Source organism: Apostichopus japonicus, chromosome 21 (assembly GCF_037975245.1).
Source record: "Apostichopus japonicus isolate 1M-3 chromosome 21, ASM3797524v1, whole genome shotgun sequence".
Lineage (NCBI taxonomy): Eukaryota > Metazoa > Echinodermata > Holothuroidea > Aspidochirotida > Stichopodidae > Apostichopus > Apostichopus japonicus.
Genome location: NC_092581.1, coordinates 11119617 through 11144267, shown reverse-complemented (window position 1 = coordinate 11144267; position 24651 = coordinate 11119617). Strand labels below are relative to the sequence as shown.

Sequence of the window (24651 nt, the reverse complement as noted above, 5' to 3'; positions counted from 1 at the left end):
AGAGCCCGAAGCATGAGCATTTCTCTGTTTAATCATTTATTAAAACTGAATATGGAGTTAAATAAAACCAATGGACAAACATTTCAATGAGCATCTATGTGTCTGGTTCCAACAAGAGACACTACCGTGATATTAGACAGGTTAATTGTAAGGCACATGCGTATAGGTGTATCCCAGTCTGTGTACACCACCCAAATGTCATAAATGTGAACGTCCAGAGTCGCAGCTTCACGTCACTAAGAAAAAAGAAAATCCCCTAATATATGAATAACATATGTAAACTTAATAAGTTGAAGAATTATTTAAAAAAAAAAAAAAATTGAAGGCTAAAGTCACAATTGAAACATAACAGTGCATACAATATATATGTAGCAGTGGCGTTGAAAGCTATCAAAAAACAGTGATAAAGCAAAAACTATTGGGATCTGGGACTTCACCAGAAGCATTATAGTTTTGTTGATGCTTTAGATACATTGGACCGGAGCCCCTCTTCCCAACGCCCCTTACCTCTTGATATATGGGTTACGTACTCCTGAAAGTTCATTCATGTTATTCCAATGTAAGCCTGGATCTACCAATTAAAGTCACGTTGATAACCATGCAGTTAAACTGAAGCTCCGCGCATATTGGAAACTTCATGGCATGGTAAGCAATCTTCCTGAGATGTTACACGATTTGTAGAAGCCAAGACAGATGAACCATGGATCAACCATTACTAACCATTATTAAACTCAGACGTTTTCCCCTCAGCAATTAAAATTAAGAGTATTCAATTGCTTTGCAACGCTCAACAGAGAGCATGTGTATTTAATTCTCAAACTGTTATGAGACCATGGGCTATATGAATATATAGATATTTATGTAGTCACAAAATAATTATAATACCAATATATATATTTCCAGAAAAAAAAGAATAAGAAGAACACGTGCACTAAAATTGAATGATTCATGGAGGAGCGGTCTGAAAAGTATAGGACCACAACCCAGCCTCTTCCATGAAGTCACTTAGCCAGGACCCCATCAGACCCCACCATGGGCGTCAACAGGTGGGGGACGGGGGGGACATGTCCCCCCCACTTTCAAAAGTGGAGGGGATATCATATCATTTGTCCCCCCCACTTTTCAGAGCAGTTATTAAAAAAATCACATGCATATGCTCGATTTTCTATCACAATTGCTGAGCTGATTCAAGCAGAATCTAACTTAAGAATCATTATCAATAAATTGCACTGGAAATTAGAACAGTGCTTGGCCCTTTATCCCCCTTCCTCCGATATTCACCCTCCCCGCTTCGTCCGAGACCTCTGATAAAAGTCTGTGCGATGTTTGAACGATGTTTTAGAGTGTTTTGTGGAAGCACCCCTTCTCGCCAGAAATGGAATTCCCCTTGCCCTACACTGTGAATCAGAGAAAACAACGACGTATTTCAACTTGAAAACAAGTCGAAGACCCCACCAGGAAGGTAATATCATATATTTTAGGCCCTACAGACAGTATTCTGCCTGTATGCAGGATATTATATGATACCAAACTACCGAAAATATTTCGTTTGAGATGGACGCTGTGTAATTCGTCTCCCTTGGTGTCAGAACGGCATCTTTCTACCAGTACTTTCTGTCGGAATTTAGTTTTGTGAGACGAAATTTCTCCTCACAGATCTGGTTCTGATGTAACTAAAAACGACTCAGGAAGGCCGTCTCCTGCGATCTAGGGGGTCTTATGTACCCAAAATTTTCTGGTACGCTACGCGCCAACCAATGGTGGCGCTCCGCTTAGATAGTATAGTGTCCCCCTCACTTTCTGAAACCTGCTGACGCCCATGGACCCCACCCATCAGAATAGATGCTCAGAATGGATCAAAGAAAGCTTGGACTATGAACTTGAAATTAAAACAAAAACTTATTCGAAAGTCATCGACAACCTCCGAAAACAGTTTGGTTAAGTCCAGCGACTCATCGAAATCTTTTGGCGACCTACTTTTGGGTCGCGCTGCGCGGTTTATGTGACCGTCGATATAAAGTGCGTTCTCGTAATTATTCCCACTTTTGTATTTTCCCCTCGAGGCTCGAGATATTTGTTACCGATCAAGAAAGACTGCAGTCTTACATTTTTAGAATGAATTACAGTGTAAAATTATTACGAAAAGCGTCCCAAAAAGTGCGTTCATATAATACCGATAGTAAATCGATGTATAGGCTACCATATTTTTTAAATGATACCTGCATAAAACTAGTTTTGTTCTCCATGGCATTGATTATACTTTGTCAGTGTGACGTAGCCAGTGCGTGGGGGAGGGGTGTGGGAGGGTCGGAGCGCCGGAAGAGCACACGAGGTAGGCGCATCTTTGGAAGGGAGTGTGCATTTAATAATTTGGTAATATAAGTGTAAAACTAAGTTTTTGTAGGTCACGGGAATGGCGAGTCTGGGGAGATGGAGGGGTTACCTGGTGACTCCATGTGGTATAATTATATTGTACTGATACAGAAACAGTTTTCGGAGGGTTTGGTTTGCTATGTTCAGTGCCTACTGACTTTTACCTTTTCAATGCATTTGAAAAGTAAATATGACTCAATATGAGATACTGGTGCATGCATGGTGTACAATTCGACAAACATATGACCAATGTTTGTCACCCTTACTTGATACTCTCGATACTGTTGCGTATTAGGCAGTGGCGTAGGAAGGTACTTTTGAGTGGGGGGCTGAAGACTGATGGCCGGCCTGGGGGAGGGGTCTAAGGGGAGGGGGTGTCCCCCTCCCCTTTGGAATTTTTTTTGCATTTCCAAGTGGCCTCAGATGCAATTTGGTGCAATATAGCACACTTCAACTCCCACTCCATTTTGTAAAGAATTTTGCATTTTCACCTGGCCTTAAATGCAATTTGGTGCTCCAAATGAGATTTTTTTCTCAATTTGGAAATGAAAAAGGGGTTTTCTGACTTGCGGAGCGGGGGGCGGAATGATACTTCCGCCCCCCATATTTTTCACTGGGGGGGGGCTGGCGCCCCCCAGCCCCCCGGTTCCTACGCCCTTGGTATTAGGCTTGTACTGCCTTTCGTGCATGCTGCCCCCATCATACTCCCTTCCACCCCTCGATGGTAAATTTTACTTACACCACCACTGAGCAAGTGAGCGTTTGACATCTATCATTCATCATATGTCGGCATTCTATTACAGTAAATCCATTTGCCATTGAAGGAATTGTTAACAATCTTTTTATCTACTGCAAATAGTCTATCCTGTGTATATAGGTAAATATATAAAAGTTAGAATGCGTAATATTACGCCCTCTTATAATTTTATACATGAATATATGAATTTGTGTTCATGCTTTCATCATTTAAGACGGTTAAAATTGAAAAAAAAAACTGCATGCTTTTATAAAGGAGGGGGAAAAAAGAAAGAATAGTTAGTTTATAAAATAGTAATCGTATAAATTCAAGTATAAAATTCAAAGACGGAACTGATATAAAGTTTAAAATAAAAAATAAAATCGCTGTTTATTGCAATTGTTCAGCTTCGAATGCTGAAAGCCTTATGTCTGGTTTGATTCCAACTCGATTCCACTGTCTTTCCGTTAATAGAGTCAATTTCTTTGCGACGTCGTGTCCGATTAAGTGAAGTAAGACGTGTCTCATGAAGGGATTAGTACTTATGTAATCCTGTAATGTCTCCCTCTGCCACATCAGGTACTTACAATAGGACGTTGCCTTCAATGTAACCTACAAGGAAGAGAAGAGGCGTTTCACGAAATTATGTCATATTGTTCGTATAATTGTATTGGTTTATTCAGGGGGTTAGGAAGCTTCCAAATGTTGGGGGGGGGGGGCGGGCAAAACATCAGAGGGGCACTTTCTCGTTCCATAACCACCAATCGTTATGCTATAAACCGATACCCACCGGCCATATTACTTAAATATATATGATGTGTTAGTATGCTATCAATACTATTATGGTGCACGTGAAATAAATAAAATAAAACATTAAAATTAACAAAGGCTTACGATGTCCAAAAGACAGTTCTTCATCAAAGGGGCACATTTTATTTGCCAGTAGGGCACATCTGCTATTTTGGAAAAAAATTGGGGGAGGGGTGGCACATGCCCCACGTGACCCCCCGGCTCCTTCCCCCTGCGTATATTCATATTTATTTCGTTACATAAAGATATCGATATGTATTGAAAACTTATAGAAAGAGTATAAAAATACGTTTTGGATACAAACACAAAACTGTATGAAGAAAGAATAACAACAATTGAGTACAATGATACATAAAAGTAAAACAATGCCTGTACATATGATAACATACCGGTACTACTCATCAATGTATATTTTGTCCTCTCGTAAATGAACAAAATTGAAATGGCAAATTTGTCAATTATTGCAATTATTTACATGCCGGTACGACACACTTGCCATGCTGTTAGTATTTTGGGTGATCTTTCTTTACATTGTTTAATAAGAATAACACTACTATGTTTGCAGCCACTCTGAATATGTCTCTCTCCTCCAGAACTCCGAAGAGCAGAGGAACGGTCATCAATGATCAGAGACTACGAATTAACGCTGTTTCTGTTCCGCTTCACGCTCAGAGAGAGACATTGTTACTCGTCATCGTGGTTGCAACTCCAAACAATTCTAATCACTAGTAATACTTTTTAAGAAAAAGTCACCCAGGAAAGAACCTGGGCACGAAAACCAAACTACCAAACGACTGATCCGCTCTCAGCCCCAGTCCCCTTGCATCGGGACTGTGACTGTGTGATCATCGTCAGGTGTGTATCACCATTCCCGAAGGGAACAGATACTACACATGATCTTAGCCAAAAGGCCGAGAATCACTAGTAATACTTTTTAAGAAAAAGTCACCCAGGAAAGAACCTGGGCACGAAAACCAAACTACCAAACGACTGATCCGCTCTCAGCCCCAGTCCCCTTGCATCGGGACTGTGACTGTGTGATCATCGTCAGGTGTGTATCACCATTCCCGAAGGGAACAGATACTACACATGATCTTAGCCAAAAGGCCGAGAATCACTAGTAATAACTTACGAACTATAGAAATGATCCTTGGAAGTATAGTAGTAAAGATTCAATAGGCGAAAAATATGAAGCAATCGTTTGAAGATGTACTTTGCCCCGTAGTGAAATACTGTATGGTGTTTGTATTCAAATCAGATAAACGATGCAATATTTCAATGTTCTATCCATAACAATGAATGGAAATTATTACAGAGCGCATGTATCTGAAAATGGGACTCTTAAAAGTGGGAAAATTTAAGTGATTTAAAGGAGTTATCAACGAAATCTTAGATCATCTCTACAAAGGAATGCCAATTAGAGGGCGTTGTTTATATCCAAATAACCACAAATATGGAGTAGTTTAGTTTAGTTGAATAGGAAAAAATGATCAGGAGGGACACTCAAGTCCCCATCAAGGACCCTGAACAGGAGAGAAAATACTGAAGACACAGACACTCAGACCCAACTACAATGCTAAAAGGAGGGGAGGGGGAGTCATGGGGGGGGGGGCACTTGCCTCCCAGTACCGTGATAAACCTTAAAAAGCATAGCTGGTGGTTTTTCGACATCCTCTTATCAGGTCAATGTTTATGTTACATTGAATATTTACACTTGTACCTTTCCATTGATGTATGGCACGTTGTATGATATTCTTTTGGGACTCGGTATCACGCTATGTCAATTGGGTGGGGCATGTAAGTTCGGAATTTTTTGAAGCAGAGGAGCGCCATATTTTACTATTTACCGTACCCCCCCTTTTTCCCTCCAACCTCTTCGTCAATTACTATATGAGTTGATAGTAAGAGACCCTACAGTGAAATATGTAGATATCCTCGGTTCCATATAGTCTACCGGCTTCACCAACAAATTGTCCTTACCTGAAATTTATCGGCTTGGTGGTGGTTGTCATAAGCATCCCATTCTGGTGAGTCCAGAAACTGTTTGTCTAAAATATGGTGAAGAAACTCACCACCGCAATAGACTTTCACTCTGAGGATAAAAGGAAAAGGTATTAATTAAGTGTATAGGCCTAAAGAAACAAAATGAAACATATCCTCAAATTCAAGGCTACTTTTGAAAATCACAGGCTTTGGAAAATTCAACACTTCAACGAAGGAGAGGCGTGATTAATATAAATCCGAGAGATCCTCCAAAATATGTCCTGAATTATGGCCCTTTATTTTCAAAGAGTTCTTTCCTAGATGTCCCGAAGAAGAGTACAAGAAAGACTATGAGAGATATAAATGGTTTAAGGATGGCAGGGAGGTGGTTGTTGAAATTTGAAAACGAGTGACTATAACATTTGACTGCATAGCATATTTGGGTGAAATGATGAGCCTTGAAACGGTTGTTTCTGGTAAAATTCTACGCACCCTTCTCTTTCCCGCACCCCTCATTAACCTCCACACTTTCCTCAGCCATCCCGTACTCCACGAGCCCATGATGAACCCCTCCACAACCCTTCCTCACCCTCACCTTGAAACCCTCCCCTCCCCTCCCCTCCCAACCCCTTGACCCCTCCCGTGCTCCCCGCACCCCTCATGCACCTCTTCCGATCGCACCGCACCCCTCCTGTACCATTCCCGCACCCTCCCGCTTAAAAATATGTCTTACTTTCCATACAGTACAACTGACAAATTTCCTGTTGACGTGATCCCTTCCTCTGCATAACACTCTCCGTTCTTTAATGTGCAGACCTTCCCAATGTTACAGAGGTCAATAAATTCTTGCTTCTTTACATCAAACGGTTTGAAAACAGTCGTGTAGAGATCGGTAAGTTCCCTTTGTAAGGCAACAGGCCATACTTTCCAAAGATAATATCCAGCATGGATTATATTCAAAATGAAGAAGAATAAATTCCATCCAAAAACATCTGGTGAACATATGTATAGAAGACCCCAAAATGTCATTACAATGTGAGCTAGACTTATGAAGACATGGGATAGAAAGGAAGTTAAATAACTTTTGTGGGGAATCAAGAAACCAATTGCGAACATCGCACATCCGACTTGAAAGAATATCCTGTTGTCTGCCAAGGACCATATAGGACAAGTTGATAGCTTGTAATGCCTTGTAGGATCCATATTTAGTCTCTGAAAATAAATAGAAAACAACGATATTTCCGTTTTGCCTTTTAAGTTATCATTATTATATAACTATATATAACTATATATAACTATATAACTATATATATATATATATATATATATATATATATATATATATATATATATATATATTTATATATATATATATATATATATATATATATTTATATTTATAAATATATATATATATATATTTATATTTATAAATATATATATATATATGTATATATAAATATATATATACATATATATATATATATATATATATATATATATATATATAAATATAACTATATATAACTATATATATAATATGTTTGTAGAACTGATAGCTGTTAAGGGGTCCCAAGTTTTTGTGGAGGCCGGTGACGTGAGACTTAATACGAAAGACCCAATCGATTTCTTTCCGTTTACGTTCAGTTACAGATTTGAAGTTAGAAGCAATTAAAACACATTTAGATTTTGGAGAGAATGTCTATCAAGAATAAAATGTTCGGAAAAGAAGAATCCTGCAAATTTATCACGAATTGAGTTTTGTGATTATTTAAGCGTCAACGGAACTTAGAACTTGTTTCACATACATAATTGCCCTCTTTACAAATGACACAGTAGAATCTGTAAATTACTTTGTTAGAATCACAAGAAAGGGTTTTAGCCGATAGTCAACATTGGGAATTTTAAGATGAACGTGCCAGGGGTAACATACTTGACACCGAGGTTTTCTACAACGGAAATTACCTGCGGAGGTGCTAACTGGGCAAGGAAGTCTGGAGGAAGTGTGTAGAAGGTGAGGAGGGGGGGGGGGGGGGGAGGAGTTGACGAAAGCTAGCATGAGGCTACCTTAAACGATCCTCTTACAGACTGATCGTTTTTGAATAAAGCAAAATCCTGTTTGATAGAGCTGAACGGTTTTGATGAAGGGGTTTAGGAATTTCTGGACGTGTATTTTAATAAGTCCTCAAGGTTCAATTTGTCGGTTCTATAGAAGAACCCTGTCTAATTAAGCGACGGAAGTATCCAACATTCAATAAATAACCACTTAAAGTAAATATTATGTATTCAATATTTTGACGTTTTTGACGAGATGTATCTTGCGATGTTTTTGTTGCTTCTTACGTCACGACGTCATATGTATGTATATATACTACAGTAGTAGATAAAGTATACGTTGTGTTTCGAGACAGGAATAAGGCCTATATACATGTTAAACAACAAAAGATGATATTATTTATTCTAAACAGGCATGATTTATTTTCAGTCTATGCACTGCTCACACAAATCAGTGACAATTGGTCAGGTTAAATGAATTAATTCAATCCAAATTCTAGCTACCGGCTAGTCACAGTCAATGATTAAATTAGGTATACTGTGTCCTCGCTAGTCACAATTTATTACGTTAACGTCGTCTTCGCACGAACAGTCAGATAGAGCGGAGAAATTCATATTATTCCAGAGCTCACCATATTCAGGAAACAAAGCAATGTGCTTTTTCGTGGAAGATGCTACAGTCTCCAGTAAGAAATAGCAAGACAAAATAATAGTGGACGAGGGTGTGGATTAGGTGTAGAATATTATAAAAAATGACACTATTATATGATTACTCCTTGACCTAAACGTATCCTTTCCCCCAGGGTAGGAGTCGTGGCAATTCACGTCTATAACATATGGGTTGACAAACGGAGTATGGTGTATACAAGTATACTTTGAAAAAAGGTCAATGTAAAGTTTCATGATTTCACTTAACTCATTACCCTGACATCGCGTTGGGGCGAGAGGAGTGGGTGAGGTGGGGTGGGACTATGATCCCCAAATAACCACAACACCATTGAATATTGATCTGACCCCCTCCAAATCTCAAACCTGCCAGTGTGTCCTGGAACTATTTAGACACTTTTCATATTTGTTATTAAGTAATTGACAATAAAAAAACTATAGGTAATAATAATACTTTGGTTCACCCCTTGTTTTTAAACGGAAAGCTGATGCTTACTTTCCTGATCTTCTCCTGTATGCTCTTCCGTCCAAACGCTCGAGATCCTTAACAGTTCCAATGCTTGTATATAAAATTTATCTCCAGATGCACCTAATGCATTACCAATGGCACGTCTTTATGATTTACTTCATAGGCACAATATGGTACTATATACGCTGATTCAACCATAGAACGCTTGCCAAGATCAAATCCAGTTCCTGTCATTATATACATGGAAACATCACATTCACTATACCTCAACTGTACCCCTCTGAAAAAATGAACAATAAAAAGTTATCCCTTGGATATAGATTTGCGGCTTGCCAGGGCTATCATGTGTCTACACCACAATTAATGGCTCCATTGACTTACGCACTCAATTCGTCATTTTTATTTATAAGCAGCTTGTAGTTGAAATAGAGGTTTCCAAATTAAATGTCCTTCCCACCACATGAATGCTGATAGCTTGGAATATCATGTCACTTGCGAATCGACCCGCCGTGACGGTTATATAGTTATACTTGGGTTGCAGTTCTGTTGTTAATAAACTAAGGAAAACCACGACATTTTTCTCTCAGTGTGCAAACGTGACATCACATATTATCTGTTTGTTTCAAGTTCACTATATATGATACAAACTGAGATCATATCAAGGAATACTTGAATATCTCGAAAGCACAGAGTGATAATTGCATATACACTATCACTTTAACTCTCCTCTTTACACTGTCACTTTAACGGTGATCATACAACTCGCAATAGACCAAACTGCGCAGTCTCAGTAGAATCCAGTGCGCATACTCCACCAACGAGCACGCGTGCATGCAGGGCGGTCCAAGTTTGTAATTAGGGAAAAGCTACAATGGAACGGTCTCCGTGTAGTCCTTCCTATATGTATAGGTCTTATATATTTACATCTGCAAGTAAGTTTCAATTAAGCTTTGGTCTAAAAGTCAAAGTTGCTTAATTACGAGAAATCTTAGACGATTTATTTGTTGGTCTCGCATGACAGATCGACAGCTGCCATAATATAACACGATCCTCATTAATGAGTGACTATTACGGCACCGCCTCGCGTTTAATAGAAACCAAAAACAGTAACGATAATCAACTAGCCATCATATCGAAAGAGGTTAGTCGTAACAACTTTGTTCTACGCGTATAGCTGTTATATCCTTAACAAAAATAGTAATAATAATAAATAAATAAAGATACTTAACGGGCACGCAGACGACGTTCCTTAAGTGTGAATACTTTCTTGTGTTCTAATGTTTGAGACGTAGTCATAAATTTTTACGACATAACGGATAACGCACAGAAAGCGCCAGTTTCCATATATGAGCTCACTAGATTATAACATCCATATCAGTCTCATTCAACAAGAGGCACTTCTGCAAAATGTTCACTTTGGACATGATGTTTATACTTGTCTTGGCGCCCATACCATATAGTATTGGACATGATGTTTATACTTGTCTTGGCGCCCATACCATATAGTAATTCACACGATGGTGACAAATGACTTACAAATTTAAACTACGTCACAGCTGTGTCCTGTACCTCAGAGAACATGAACCTATATAGTGTTTCCCCTTTTCTTATATTTGTATATAGTTTGTATTGTAATCTTAACTTTCCCTTTTGCCACATTAACTGGAAACCCCATCGTAAAGTGTACGACTTCTTAATCAGAGGCATGTCACCCCCCCACCATTCATATTCTTAATTTTGTCTGAAGTATATTATGAACATCACAATACATTATTCCTTATTCTACATGACCTCGGCTCCCTTCCATCTTATTCCCTCCCCTCCATATATCCCGGGCCCCTAATTAAACCACGGCCCCCGGGGATGTAGCCCATGACTACCCCTTTCGATAGGGCATGTTTTAATTGAGCATCCGATGATTGGAAATCGGTCAGACATAATACTCAAGACTATATTTTGGAAAATAAAAGTATGTAGCGACGACGAAAGAATAACAACGCAAACCCTTAACGACAGCCCCACCGCTCCCACGGAACAATGTCCTAACTGGTATATTTGGATGAGAGAAAATTGGTACTGAGCCAGAGAAAATAAATAATACCGAGTACTGTTATTGTTCAGAGGACTTCTATACTCTAACTAACCTCTCCCTGCTTTGATCGTTTATTGACTGTAAAGAAAACCACCAGCAATAGTGTTAACCTGGTTGCTTTGTGAGTTTCTTTTGTAAATATTAAGTTATTAGTTTACTAGATACCGGTAACATACCACGAAAGTGCGAAGTTGTTATTGAAACGTTGCGATGTCCTGGCGCTAAAGGTATCAGGAATCAATGAAGACATCATTCATCAATGTAATTATGTTATAAGAGCATATACCGAGGAAATGGCGGCTACCTCTCATTGTGCCCCTTCATTATAGCTCAATGCGTTTATATATATATATATATATATATATATATATATATATATATATATATATATATATATATATTGAGTTACACCACTGTAGCGAGCTTCCTGGCTGGATTGAGGCTCATGCCAAGTTTGTCCTCTTCCAAGGTGCGCCATCAAGGCCGTAGGAGTTGAGATAACACATAATCGAAGTGAATGAGATGTCATAGTCCAAGAATAATTTGGGATAATTATAGTGTTTATAGGCTTTCAAGCTGTGATGAAATATCATACAACGTTTCTTCTGGATATCATCCGGACCTTATTGTTAAAACTGTTAAGCCGTTTTTTCGTAAATTCGAATACATCCAATATTTACAATAAGTTAATCATATTATTTTAAATTCATATATACAACTTTGCAAATGTGGATGGCATCTAACATAATACAATTATTTCCAGGGCAAGCTTGAAATACATTACATTTCATACATTTTATTAAAGGCCATCGAAGCATTATGATTTCCTGGTCATCTTTAAGGGAATACCACCAGGGTAGCCAAAGTAATAATGACAATACGCAGCAGTCTCTCCAATAGCATTTGTTTAAATCGGGATGGAAGTCCACTGCCAACCCCCTGCATATGCGATTCACAGAACAAGATAATTACTGACATGACTGCTCCTTCCTGCACCCCTTGTAACGATCGAAATACACATATATTTTGGGTCCCGACTGCAAGTAAGAAATATAACTTTCAAAACGAAATTCAAATGACCTGAGCTAGAGGCCATATCATTTATAGATTTCGTCGTCGACAATAAATTAGGACATATTTAAATTATGATACGTTGCAAGGTTATAATATAGGCAGTATAGTAACTCGCTTAGCTTCCTGGTAATTATGGGTCGTTAAGCTTTTTATGTATTTACTGTATCACTCAATAACAGTTTTCAGTCGGTATAGTTATCGTGCCAAGCATGAACAGATGTTACTGACATTCCTCTCGTGTCAAGCATGTGGTATCATGCACGTATACCTGCTACTTGCTTACGGAACTTTTACTCGAGAACAGAAATATGACAGCGGTTGGGAAAGTTATAGAAGGTTGCTTGTAAGTATACAAACTTAAAGGAGACAGACAACCCCAACTGCCACCGTTAGCTGCTAAATATGATAGAGATATCTTTGAAGAAAAACAAGCCCAAAATAGTTAAGAAAAAAATCTGCTCCGTTTGGGAGATTATGCTAAGTTTAAATGTCTCGTCTAGGGCTGCCGTTTTAGCAAATATGTGATATTATAGCGCCAATGATCTGAAAGCTACCTTTAATTTCTGACATTTGCAACGTACAATGTTAACAGTGTTGACAATGACACCGATGTCACCATAAGGATATATATACACTTCAATGGTTGAGATTAAATATTTGCAAACTACATCTACATCACAAGAGTGTTTTTTTCTTTGCAATAAAACAAAAATCCATTAAAAAATTAAAGCCGAAGTGATACGATGGTGACCTATTTAAACTTGATCAAGTCATCAGCCTTTTGTGTACAGGCAAATTATACCTATCCTTATCTCCCAAATGGAATAAGTGTTTTCCTTAACTGTTGTAAGTGACGTTGTCCATCACAGTTATATCTTATCACCTGGATCAAATGATTATTGTAGTGCGCGCTACAATATTAACATAACTGGCAAGTGAACACTATATACCTACATGACTAGGCGTTGAACTTACAGTTGCATTTAGTCTCTGTACATTTGCAGTTTCAGATTCTAGTGCGTAGGCAACTTATTCTGAGCCTGTCACGGCGCTCAAAGCCGCTCTCACTATGTAAGTACCTAAATGACTACACTCCCTGGTGTGGTTTGCGCCCCCAATAAATAACACCTGCATGAACAACCGAAAAGTTCTTCCTTATACTGCAATCACTCCACACGCACTACTATACTGAGTATATGCAGGCAAATGCAGTTCTAGTTATGGTTGAGGTTTGTGTCCTGTAGATTCTCGAATACAGAAACTATTAGACTAGATTGTAATATCTTGCTACTTATAGTTGTTGGGAGATGATTTCTTAAAAATTCGCGACCCTTCAACCATTGTGGTTGGAAAAAGTTAGCTTTCCATACTGATAGCATATATTAAAGGAAAATAGCATGGAAAACGGAAATAGCTGAAAAAGCATTACAAACACTGCACTTTATCGGTTTGTTGTTGGAGTTTGGCATATCAAATATATCATATTGTGTACAGTCATATTTACATCTATATACGTGTGATACGTGCGACTCAACTATAAACCATAGCTTATCCAGACCTGACAAATATTGCGAAATATATTAGAGCGGCAATTGAGTCATAAGTGTAAGCAATCAGTAAAAGTTTAATTAACGAACACGGCCATTGTAAAGATTTAACGAAGTTTTTTTAATATTTAAGAAAGATTCCAGGTATAATAACAGAGCAAGTTCGAGGATATTCATTGATAGTACTCTGATCTTGATAAATTGATAAGTGGAAGAGAAATGTATTCATTCCATTAAGGATAACTATACACTAGGCAATAATGTGTGATTCTTGCATGGACAATTCATCAACAGTGTTTTTCCCTGATGCAATTAGGACCCTTAAACAATTGATTACATTGTTTTATCTCGATAATGTAACATGATGATACTGCATGACCTAACATAAAACCCAGTTATACACATAGCTATAAACTTACTATGTTATGTGATCATTAAACAAAATAAATTAAAAAAGAAAAGAAAAGAAAAGCAGTTGTTGGTGTTGTTCATTAATGACGTCACCGATTATCCTTATAGAAATGACACCATCAAAGTGTGGGGGGGGGGGCTAATTGACCCATCTTTTGTTTTTTTCCAAAAAATCCTGAGACTTGGTGGGAGGTCGTTATAGTTGCTTTATATTATTTGAGGTAACAAGCGGATTGATGCGAGTATGTTACTAAATTCTTCGAAAATATCAAAGTTTGCATGACTAAATTTCACAATGTGGAAGTTATTAAAAATAGTATAGGACTAAATTGATGGGTGTAGTTTTTGTTTTTTGTGAGTAATATTCAACTATTTAAGGGAGACAAAAAAGACAGAAAAAATTCCGGAATTCTTTTCTGTGCACTTACTTACTGACTTAGCCATTTGAACTTTATTATAGGATACATGCTTACATGAAATGTGAACAGAATACGTTCCTTAAAATTGCAATTTGTGACTACGATATCTGTGTTGTTAATTGTTACGGATAGTAAAAAGTATCAGAACTGTAGCTAAAGTGCTGATCACATGAATGCAACATCTGACAACTTTTCACTTTCTACAAGGTGAAGCAAGAGTGTCTAGTTTTGTCATGGAGTAAACTTTCCAGTGTACTATGCGATGCCATTCCGATGGACAACTCATCAACATTGTTTGTCCCTGATGCAAGGCCCCTCTACAATAACATTGACCTCAACTGTTTTATTATGATGATGTCACTTTAACATACCTTCATACCATGACAGCAACCTTAAATAACACCCGTTACACATAGTTGAACTATTTTCCGATGTAATATAATCATTAAGTTTAAGTGGTAAAAAACAGCTATTCTGTTGTTTATGTAGTACATCTCTGATATTTATATATATATATATATATATATATATATATATATATATATATATATATATATATATTCAATTTATATATATATATATATATATATATATATATATATATATATATATATATATATATATATATATATATATATATATATATATATATATATATATATATATATATTCAATTTTATATATATACGTTCTTCAACGTTTCTTCTAGAGTATACAACCAAAGTGATTATTACTATTAAAAATGTTGCTCGTCTCCGAGGCTTTACATTGTGAGAGAATTTATGTAAGGCCTGTAATAAATACAAATATGATATTTATTACGTTCTTGATAGATAGCTTACATTTAATAACACGCTAGAAAGGGCAACTTGTAAAGCACAACAAGAGAAGTAATCGAAATTATAGCACCGTATGCCTTATAAAGCCCCTTACCCAAACAGATACATCCATAGGCCCTCCTTTACACCCCTTTCCAGGACTGACATAAATCACCCCCCCCCCCCCCTTCCCCAATACCCCAGCCTGATGACATTTTAACCTGCTTGTGCTTTCCTGTTTTGCATGTCCGTTGTCAATAAATAAAAAAAAAAAACATTATTATCCTTTACACTGACATTTGACTGCTCCAATTGTTAGGTGTGGTCAGTGTTCTGAACTAACGTATACAACTTGGCCATTGACATTACCAATGAAACATGCCTGCATGCAAGCCTTTCTCTTTTAAGAAATATGAAACCTATATTAGCCCCGATTAGTTAATTTTAACAATATTGTCTCTAACACTCGCTAACAAGATCCAACACTAACCAATACTTGCTGAATATGATATAACGTAAGAAGTTTATATACTTATATATATATCTACATATAACTGAATAATATTTGTTCGTAATATTAGGCCTATGGTCTATAGTTTGATCTTTCATATGAAAAATCCATCTTAACCTTCTGCGCAAGTGCAAACATTAACTTATTGCTTTATTGTCTTTGGTTGTAAAATCTAATAAATCGATTTTGATAGTAACAGTATATTTGTCTGTCTGTCTGAACAAGTATGACCATTATTTATGTTTTATTCCATGGATTTGCTATATTCTACGAAACATCAATTAATAAAAATTGTCTTCTGTGCCTAGTCCTGACAACATTACTAAAGGTTCATTGAAATACAAAAAAATAAAATAAAAATACAATGGCCAACGTACCTCTGTTATTGTTTTTCGTTCGTCTGTCCGTTGTAGAAGTAGTGTTGTCGTTTTGTCAACGTTATCCTCCTGCCTAAATGTTTTCTTCGTCTGGTTAGGAATCCCATAGGTAACTCGTTGTAGATGTCGATCGGCTGTCGTCTAAGTTGTTGATTCAATTCATCGGTTTCTTCTTCCTTGACGTTTCTTATCAAGCTGGTAATTAATTATTCCGCCCGAAGACTTATCCCGCACCGCGAATGTCAGTCAGTCAGTCAAGTCAGTCTGTTATAGCTTCTCTCTCTAGTTTGGTATCTCTTCGACTTCCATATCGGCACATAGCGAACCAGGCAAGCTGATGAATCGCAGCTGATGGATGCACTTTGGTATTTGAGGAAGCCAAGCAGAGAAACAAGGCAGGGAATCTTCTTAGATACTTCATAAAACAAAAAAACCAAAGGAAGATTTCAGCTCAACATTGACTAAGTTTTCTGGCGAAAGGATTTCTTACATGCGTGCACAACTTGATGGAAGCCTTTTTTGTTTTCTCTTCGTGTTCTGATAACTATGAAATAAATAGTGGAGAGTCATTTTGTTTTTCATCATCTAAGGAACAAGCGTATTGGACGAATTGTGCAATATCCGTTTTACGCGACTACTCGAAACAAGGTATGTGTACTTTAATAAAAATGATTAATACTACTAAGAAGTAGTAGTAATAATAATAATAATAATAATACTAATAATAATAACAATAGTAATAATAATTAAATGATCAATGCTTTCTTATGAAGACGTGAGCTGAATTGTCAGTCGAACTGTACGTTAAATCGTTCATGCATTGTGTCCAATTATTAGCTTGCTTCACGTATCGGAAAGCAATTAACAGGATTTTTCTCCATATACATATATATAATATATATATATATATTTATATATATGTATATTTATATTTATATATATATATTTATACATATATTTATATATATATATAAATATATATATATATATATATATATATATATGTATATATATAACACGTGTGCGTTGGTGGAGGACGGCTCTCAATATGAGGTTTGACAGCTGATAAACGAAGTATTCTGATCATTATGATCTAATATGATAGGAATCTTCCTTATTAAATTGATCAACTGCACTGCTTTCAACCTACGAATATAACCGACATTATTCACATTGTCTGTAAGATACATATGATCCCATGTGGTGAAAAAATCACTATTGTTTTATTATCGAGAAGTGTTTTAATTTACATTTCACGGTAATGGATTTGTTTCGTTATACTTGATCAAAATGTCAATCAAGGCCGTTATCATCTTATGGATGAATATATTTTTTCTTGATTCACCGAGTGGGCGTTTTTAAGATTTATTAGATACACTGCAGTTGTACATTATGATCTCGCTCGTGTGCATATGTATACCGATGCTTGTTAGTGATGGATTTATCGTTGTTGCATTAATGTCACCCATGTGTATTGAAGATCTAATTTGATGAAGATTGCGGTAAAATTTGGTTGTAGATAGAAAGAAAGAAAAAGAAGAATAATAATTGTCGTATGCTGCTAATAAAGTAGAAGATGATTATGAAGGAGAGGATGTGATCTCGAAAGATAATCATAAAGAGAATGTTATTAATATAAAGGAAGGAAGTACATTGAGATTAAATTAGTATGGTGAGAGAATAAGACGACACGCTTATGAAGCTATCGTACGTAGTATATTAATATAGTTATACAACCTGCAAAATACGTATAAATATAAGTATAAGGGAAAATATTTCCTTCACATAGGCATTATCCTTTCTATGTTCGGTTTAGTAACTACTCTCTGTGAGAGTTTTTTTTATTACGAGTCAAAATAATAGCGAACGGATCCAGGTTATTTTAAGGGGAGGTTGGGGGGGGGGGGCTGGGGGTGTTGGCGGGAGGATGACAGTGGGGTCGTTGAAACTTACTTCCATATAATGGGGACTGGAGTTCACCCATCCCCCTCCTCTAGAAAACATGCACTTTTCGAAGTGATATGGTGCATTATGAGGCATATTGAGGCTACAATGTTATGGAAATTGAACTAATGGTCTATGTGTTAGTCTAAAATTCCAGCAACTTTAATTTAAGATCCTCAGTTGTTATTAGTGTAATTTCTAGAATAAAAAATAAATAAAAAATTAGTGAAACAGAAATAATACCTGAAGTGGTATGATTTCTACAATATATTCTAATTAATTTTGTTCATATACAGTCATCCTTTCCATGCATGTTTGTTCATATTGAATCCTTCTCAAGTTCTCTACAATGCTTTCTGTTTTTATTCTTCTTCTCACCATTCAGTTAGTACTTTCACCTTGAGATGAATCATACCTCATTCTGTCCAGAGTTTCACCACCAGCATGCTTTCTATCAGCTTGGCTGTGTGGTTTTAACGATCGGCCTCATCGTACCAGCTAATATCGGAAGACCTCAAACATTATGGCTTAGAGTTATTTTGGCAATCAGTAGCCTTTGTTGCGCTCTGTGGGGTGGAGCTGTCCACTGTTGGCCGGATGCTCTAGGCTGGTATAGCTTTTGCTTCGTGGTCAATTTTGGCCATGCTGTTCACCTTATCCATTTGATGAGTCGAGTCAAACTTAGCGAAGATCTCCGATACGTTTACTCTCTAATCTTCGCTAAGTTTAAAATTAGCGAGAGATCCTTTACGAGTCTGGTCGGCAACTCGACTGGTGCAATGGTGTATGAGTTGAAAACGTCGGGAAAGTATGCAATAGAAGGTAGGACAAACTGCTCCAAACAACTCTCACTGTTACTAAGAGGAAGGTTAGTATATACAATGTCCTAGCATTATATGTACAATTAAAAATTAATAATCACGATGATAATGATGATGCTGATGGTGATGATGATGATGATGATGATGATGATGATGATGATGATGATGATGATGATGATGATGATGATGATGATGATGATGATGATGATGATGATGATGATGATGATGATGATGATGATGATGACGGTGACGATGACTATCTATTGATAATGATGAAGATAGTGATGGTGATGATGATGATGATGATGATGATGATGATAACAACATTTTCGTGGTATATGACCGTAGCCTAGCGTATTTTGCACGAAAAAAGCCATGCGATTCTCATTGCTTTAATTATCATTTAAATGTGCTAAAGGTGAGTATACCCGTTAATCAGTTAAAACTAATGTGTGTTATTCTTTCTTAACATGCATGTGTGACATTTATGACCAGTTTCTACTGAGGACTTACAAACAGAACATACTAAAACACACAATCCTAAATGCATAATGATTGACTGGACTAACTAGACTATACTCTAAAGGTTTCGCTAATAATTTCGTCCCCATTTTTACAGAAAGTGGATGCCACTTAACTGCAAACCGCTTAAAATCTTCAATTTGAACTATCTTTACAAGGTATACTTACTAGTCAAACATAGAGCCAGCTGTTTAGACTCATTAGTTGAAACAGCATTTGAGTAATGAATTCGTCTGTTAGTAATTTATCCACAGTAACATCTGCTGACAGGTCTAACATGTGTTACGGTGTTATAACACACTTCAGTTTATACCGATTAACGGTTGTCTCATATTCACAGTATACAAACTGATCAAGTCATGTACATTGGGTGAAAAGCTGAGCAGCTAACGAATGAGGCTTCAGTACTAAAGAAATGGGAGATGGGAGAGAAAAAGTTTCGATTTTTGGGGAAGTGAGTAGTTGCGACTTGGTATTTCTTAGATAATATTTGCTCTAAAAACAAAAAACCGCACACACAAACACACGCATGCTTTTAACGCAACGTGTATTACACATTTTCTTGCAAAAATACCGTACATATATAGAAAATGAATCGTCGTTAACATTAATGTACCTCATCTAAATTGAAATATTCGCAGATATAACATTTTTATTGATTGATTTATTTGCAGAATGAAGGTTACAATGGGCGGTGCTTTTCTTCACTATATACGAAAAGGTCAATTCATCGATTCACCCGAATGGGAAGCTTCGAAGGGTGGTAACACCAGGAGCTTCCAGGTCTCTATATATCTTTCGTTTGATTTCTATTCGTTATATATAGTTTTTATAATTAAAATGTAGATCGGAAACCTAACTTGAAAATTAAACACAAACTTGAAAAAGAAAATTTGTAAAGAAAATTTCGGTTAGAACGGGTGTTCAAACCTGCAGTGATCTCATCTTACAAGCCTTGCATGCCCTCTAGCAACTGAACCCATTAGTAAGTGGTGACCAATATAGCAATTTGTTTGCTGCTGTGCCCGTCTAAATCCACAATACCTTACATCTTGTACCGTGTAACATTTTTTTCGCATCCCCAATTTCATTCGGAAGACGAGCCATAATTCGACAGTGAAGGGATTTCAGAAAAAAAACTCGGCTGCAATGTTAATAATGTACGGTAAATAAAGCTTGATTTTTTCTTCTCTCTCAGAAAACTGGGTACTGAATGGCACCCCAGTATACCTTTTTGTTTGTTTCATAGTGCAACACGTGTAGTCTTCGGCAACAACAGATGTTAGAACTCTAGAAGGGGCCATCTATATTTTGTCCTACTATAGTAAAGTGCATATGTTGATAGCAGTATAACAGTAGATCTAAATTTTCACTACGGTATTAAGCTAAATTGAAATCGAAACAGAATTGCCAATAAGTAACTAAAACGTTACACGAAATTTGTGGGACACAAATATTTCTGGTATTGGATTGAACCATTAACAAAGGGGGTTACTTTTCCTTCTTTACCCCGGATCATTTACCTCTGATAAACACGTGATTCGTCGGACACAGTTTTAGAAACTATTGACCTTTTGGAAATACAAATATTCCTTATTTTAACCAATTTGCTTATTGCTTAGGTCACAATACAAGCCGACACAGATTGTCATTACGTACAGTGGTCAAGGGCTAAGTTGGAATCATATCTGAAAAGAAATACAGTGATGAAAGCTATCATGGAGTCTACAATCGGCAAGGATATCACAGAAAAACTCTACTCGATTGGAGAGCAGGAACTCGAGCCATTTCTTTACGTAGGTGTCGAAGGTGCAGTAGAAGAACAGGATGAGATGGTGCAGTTACTGGGTAAATGTTTTGAAAAATTGAGTTTTAATTAGATTCTTAATAAAAAACGAAAGACGGGTGACAGGTGAGGGGGGAGGGGTGAGGAGTGAGGGGTGAGGTGCGAAGGGTGAGGGGTGAAGGGTGAGGTGATGGGTGATTGGTGATGGGTGAGGGTGAGGGGTGAGATGGGGTGAGGGGTGATGGGTGAGGGGCAAAGGATCGGTATACGAGTAAAATGTCCCCCGCACCCAAGGAATTGAAATACTTCAGCTCGTTAGTACGGTAGGGTACTTTTATTTTAATTTTAAGTAAAGTGACACAAGATAACAGCTTGGAAAGCCAGACAACTTGATCCACTCTCAACCACGGTCTACATTGAAATAGAATAGATCAAACATATGCTCAAGTGTCCAGTAGGGTATATTAAGTCTATGTACTCAGCAGGGATCTTTGAACCTGAATCTAATCCTGAGTGTCTCATGATTCTCTAAACACTCATGGTAAGTCAATTTGTACTTCCCTTAACGCATAATAATAGATGGCTATTTTTGCTAAAATTTCCCACAATATTCCTTTAATGTTTACTTTTCTTACAGTACCCGATGACGATCAACTTCTCGCTCACCGCTGGGAAAGGGCCACATCCATCGAAACAGACGTACCTGTAACCCGACCTAGTCTTCGTTCACACAGCGGTACCACTTATTTAACCGTCCCTGGTGCGGAAGATCGTGGCAGCTCTCTCAGCTTACACAGACGATCAATTGTAGACGTCAGAGCCAGCATGGCTAAAGGATCTCATACAGGGTCTACTCTTAGTAGCGATGATGCATCTCATTCTGGGGGTGAGTGAACTTATCACTTTATCTCTACCTTACAGATCATTCCAGTGTCGCAACAGGGCTTACGACTGAGGGGGTGATGAGGTGCGGGGAGGGGGGGGGGGCTAAGGCTATAACCCCAACCCCACTTCCAATGTCTGGTGACTCCAATGCGCATGTGCAGTTGAATTGATGTGAACGACTCACAGTATTATAATAGCCATGAACATTTAGTTACCAATTAGGTAAAAATGCAGGAAAAAATGTCATGTCCAAGAATGTATTTCAAAACGGTACACCACACCATAGGGAGTTGTTACAAATGATTGGTCACACACATATGCCGAGCACGGAACACGAGACGTTGTGTATGGACGGTTCACTTTATGTCAGATATTATCATTGCGCATGTGTAAAATTTAAATGTTTAAATTCCATCATCTTTTCAGACTATCTGACACCCCCTCAATCGGTTCGAGGTAGTTTCACCAGCTCCCCGGCAACCCCGACTATCCTGATTGATTGAGTAAACAACACTAATACGCCACGACGCTGACGTCATCCTTTGTACTATCAGGGAGTTGTTATGGCAACTCCCTGGTAATATCATCAAAAGAGGCTTAATTGTTATAATGATGTTGAGCCAACGGACCCATGTATATAGCAGATTGCAGTGTAACGTTTGTAGACTTGCGTCAATGTTTAATATATCACCAATTATGCAGTTTTAATGAACGAGTTCAAACAATGACTGCTCTAATTTGACAACACAAGGAATTACGCACACATAGAAATCTCTACCTGAATTTATCCTCATCCGCATACCCAGCCCCACTCCCTCCCCCACCCCACGAAAAATAAAATAAACACTAGACAAGTACAGAAAAACAAAGAACAAAAAAATTACTTGTGTTTTCCATAGAAGATATTTTCCTATGGTTTAAAACACTTAATTAGGCATCGTTACTCTTGACTTCTACTTTTACCATGCACAAATAGTTTGTTATTTTTCTGTGTAAACAAGAGAAAGCAACTCTAAATATCCATGAATTTACTTACAAGTTTAAGTTGGCTTTCGCTTTTGAAAAGTATATTTTAAAAACCGAAATGAGTGATAGGTGCTTTACCTACCGTAAAAGAGAGTGCCACATCCGTTACATCCTTGATATTGGTTGCAGCCAGTTCACATTAGATATTTAGGCCTACGCATTTATTCTGTAAAAGGGAAACTGAAATCTTAATGTATCGTAATTCAAATTGATATGACGATAAAATAAGGTATGGATGTTAAAAGTTATTATTAGTAATAAATTCAATAATCTCATTGGGCATTAAAGATGTATTTCTGCTGGGTTGTAATTCGGCAACAATCTGACGTAGTCATATTATTTTCAGTAATTGTATATCTCTTTATCTATAATAAAAATCTATGTTGTATATACTTGCTTTATTTTGTTTATACAAATATTGAAAGTTTGGCCACAAAAAAACTTACATTGTAAAGTTTCATTGTAAGTGCGTTAGCTTACGTTTGAGGTGTATGCCTTATGCCATGGTTTTGTCATAATATGCAATATCCGTGGACTAAAGTAAACAAACGATGTTTTTAACGGGTCTCATATAACCTTTAAAGGTTGAATATGACAAGCCACTAGAAACATATTTACTGTTGTACAGTCAATACCACAAACAGCTCCAAGGCAATGTCTTCGGTTCCTGACTGCGAAATGATTTTATGTTTGTAGAAATGAAAGAAAATGAACTCCACGAAGCAAAGCCGCAGTTTGATTTTTATTCGTTTCTTAGGGTGACATTTTACTCAATACTATATTGCAGGAAACCAAAATTATGGACAATGCCGTAGCAGTTTGTCTCATAGGCTGAATTAGATATACCAGGTCGTCTAAGCTGCAAAAATCGTTCAAAATATATGATTTTTTTTATAAGAACCGAATCAAGCTGAGTTGAAGAGTTTATTGCAGGATATATTTACTTACGATCAGTGTGTATATTTGAAGTAAGTTATAACGACACAACAAATCACAAATTGTAAAACCAATACACTGAGTAACCAGGAGACTTAATAAGGTTATATGTTACCATGGAAATGAAACTAATTTTCGTCAGTATTCAGATGTAGTCGTATGGCTTTAGGGATAACCTTAGTCATTGTACTTACAACTTTCATCAATATTTTAAAATGCTTATTCCAAAGATGAATGGTTTAGATCTAGTCTAATTCAGCCGCCCCCCCCCCAAAAAAAAATGAATGTTAGATTTTTCTCTGACATTTTCTGATTTTTATTTTATTACAATTTGTACGCAAAATGTGAAACATGCTATACTGCTTCTATTGAATTTGCAACATTTTCTGT

The 24651-nt window shown here is 37.1% G+C and overlaps 2 protein-coding genes and 1 pseudogene across 2 annotated transcripts; 1 reads left to right on the top strand and 2 right to left on the bottom strand.

Annotated features, from left to right (window-relative positions):
- Positions 1–307: 307 nt before the first annotated feature.
- On the bottom strand, positions 308–16475 carry LOC139962674 (popeye domain-containing protein 1-like). Its single transcript, XM_071962844.1, has 4 exons — positions 16342–16475; positions 6636–7114; positions 5900–6011; positions 308–3721 (listed from the first exon to the last, which is right to left on the bottom strand). Exons 2-4 carry the CDS (start codon positions 7103–7105, stop codon positions 3500–3502), a joined length of 804 nt encoding a protein of 267 aa, XP_071818945.1. The 5' UTR covers positions 7106–7114; positions 16342–16475; the 3' UTR covers positions 308–3499.
- Positions 4484–4672, bottom strand: LOC139963320 (small nucleolar RNA U3; annotated as a pseudogene).
- Positions 16371–24634, top strand: LOC139962673 (popeye domain-containing protein 3-like). The gene is made up of 6 exons (XM_071962842.1): positions 16371–16989; positions 18671–19153; positions 20303–20411; positions 21251–21476; positions 22052–22300; positions 22726–24634. Exons 2-6 carry the CDS (start codon positions 18690–18692, stop codon positions 22800–22802), a joined length of 1125 nt encoding a protein of 374 aa, XP_071818943.1. The 5' UTR covers positions 16371–16989; positions 18671–18689; the 3' UTR covers positions 22803–24634.
- The last annotated feature ends 17 nt before the right edge of the window (positions 24635–24651 follow it).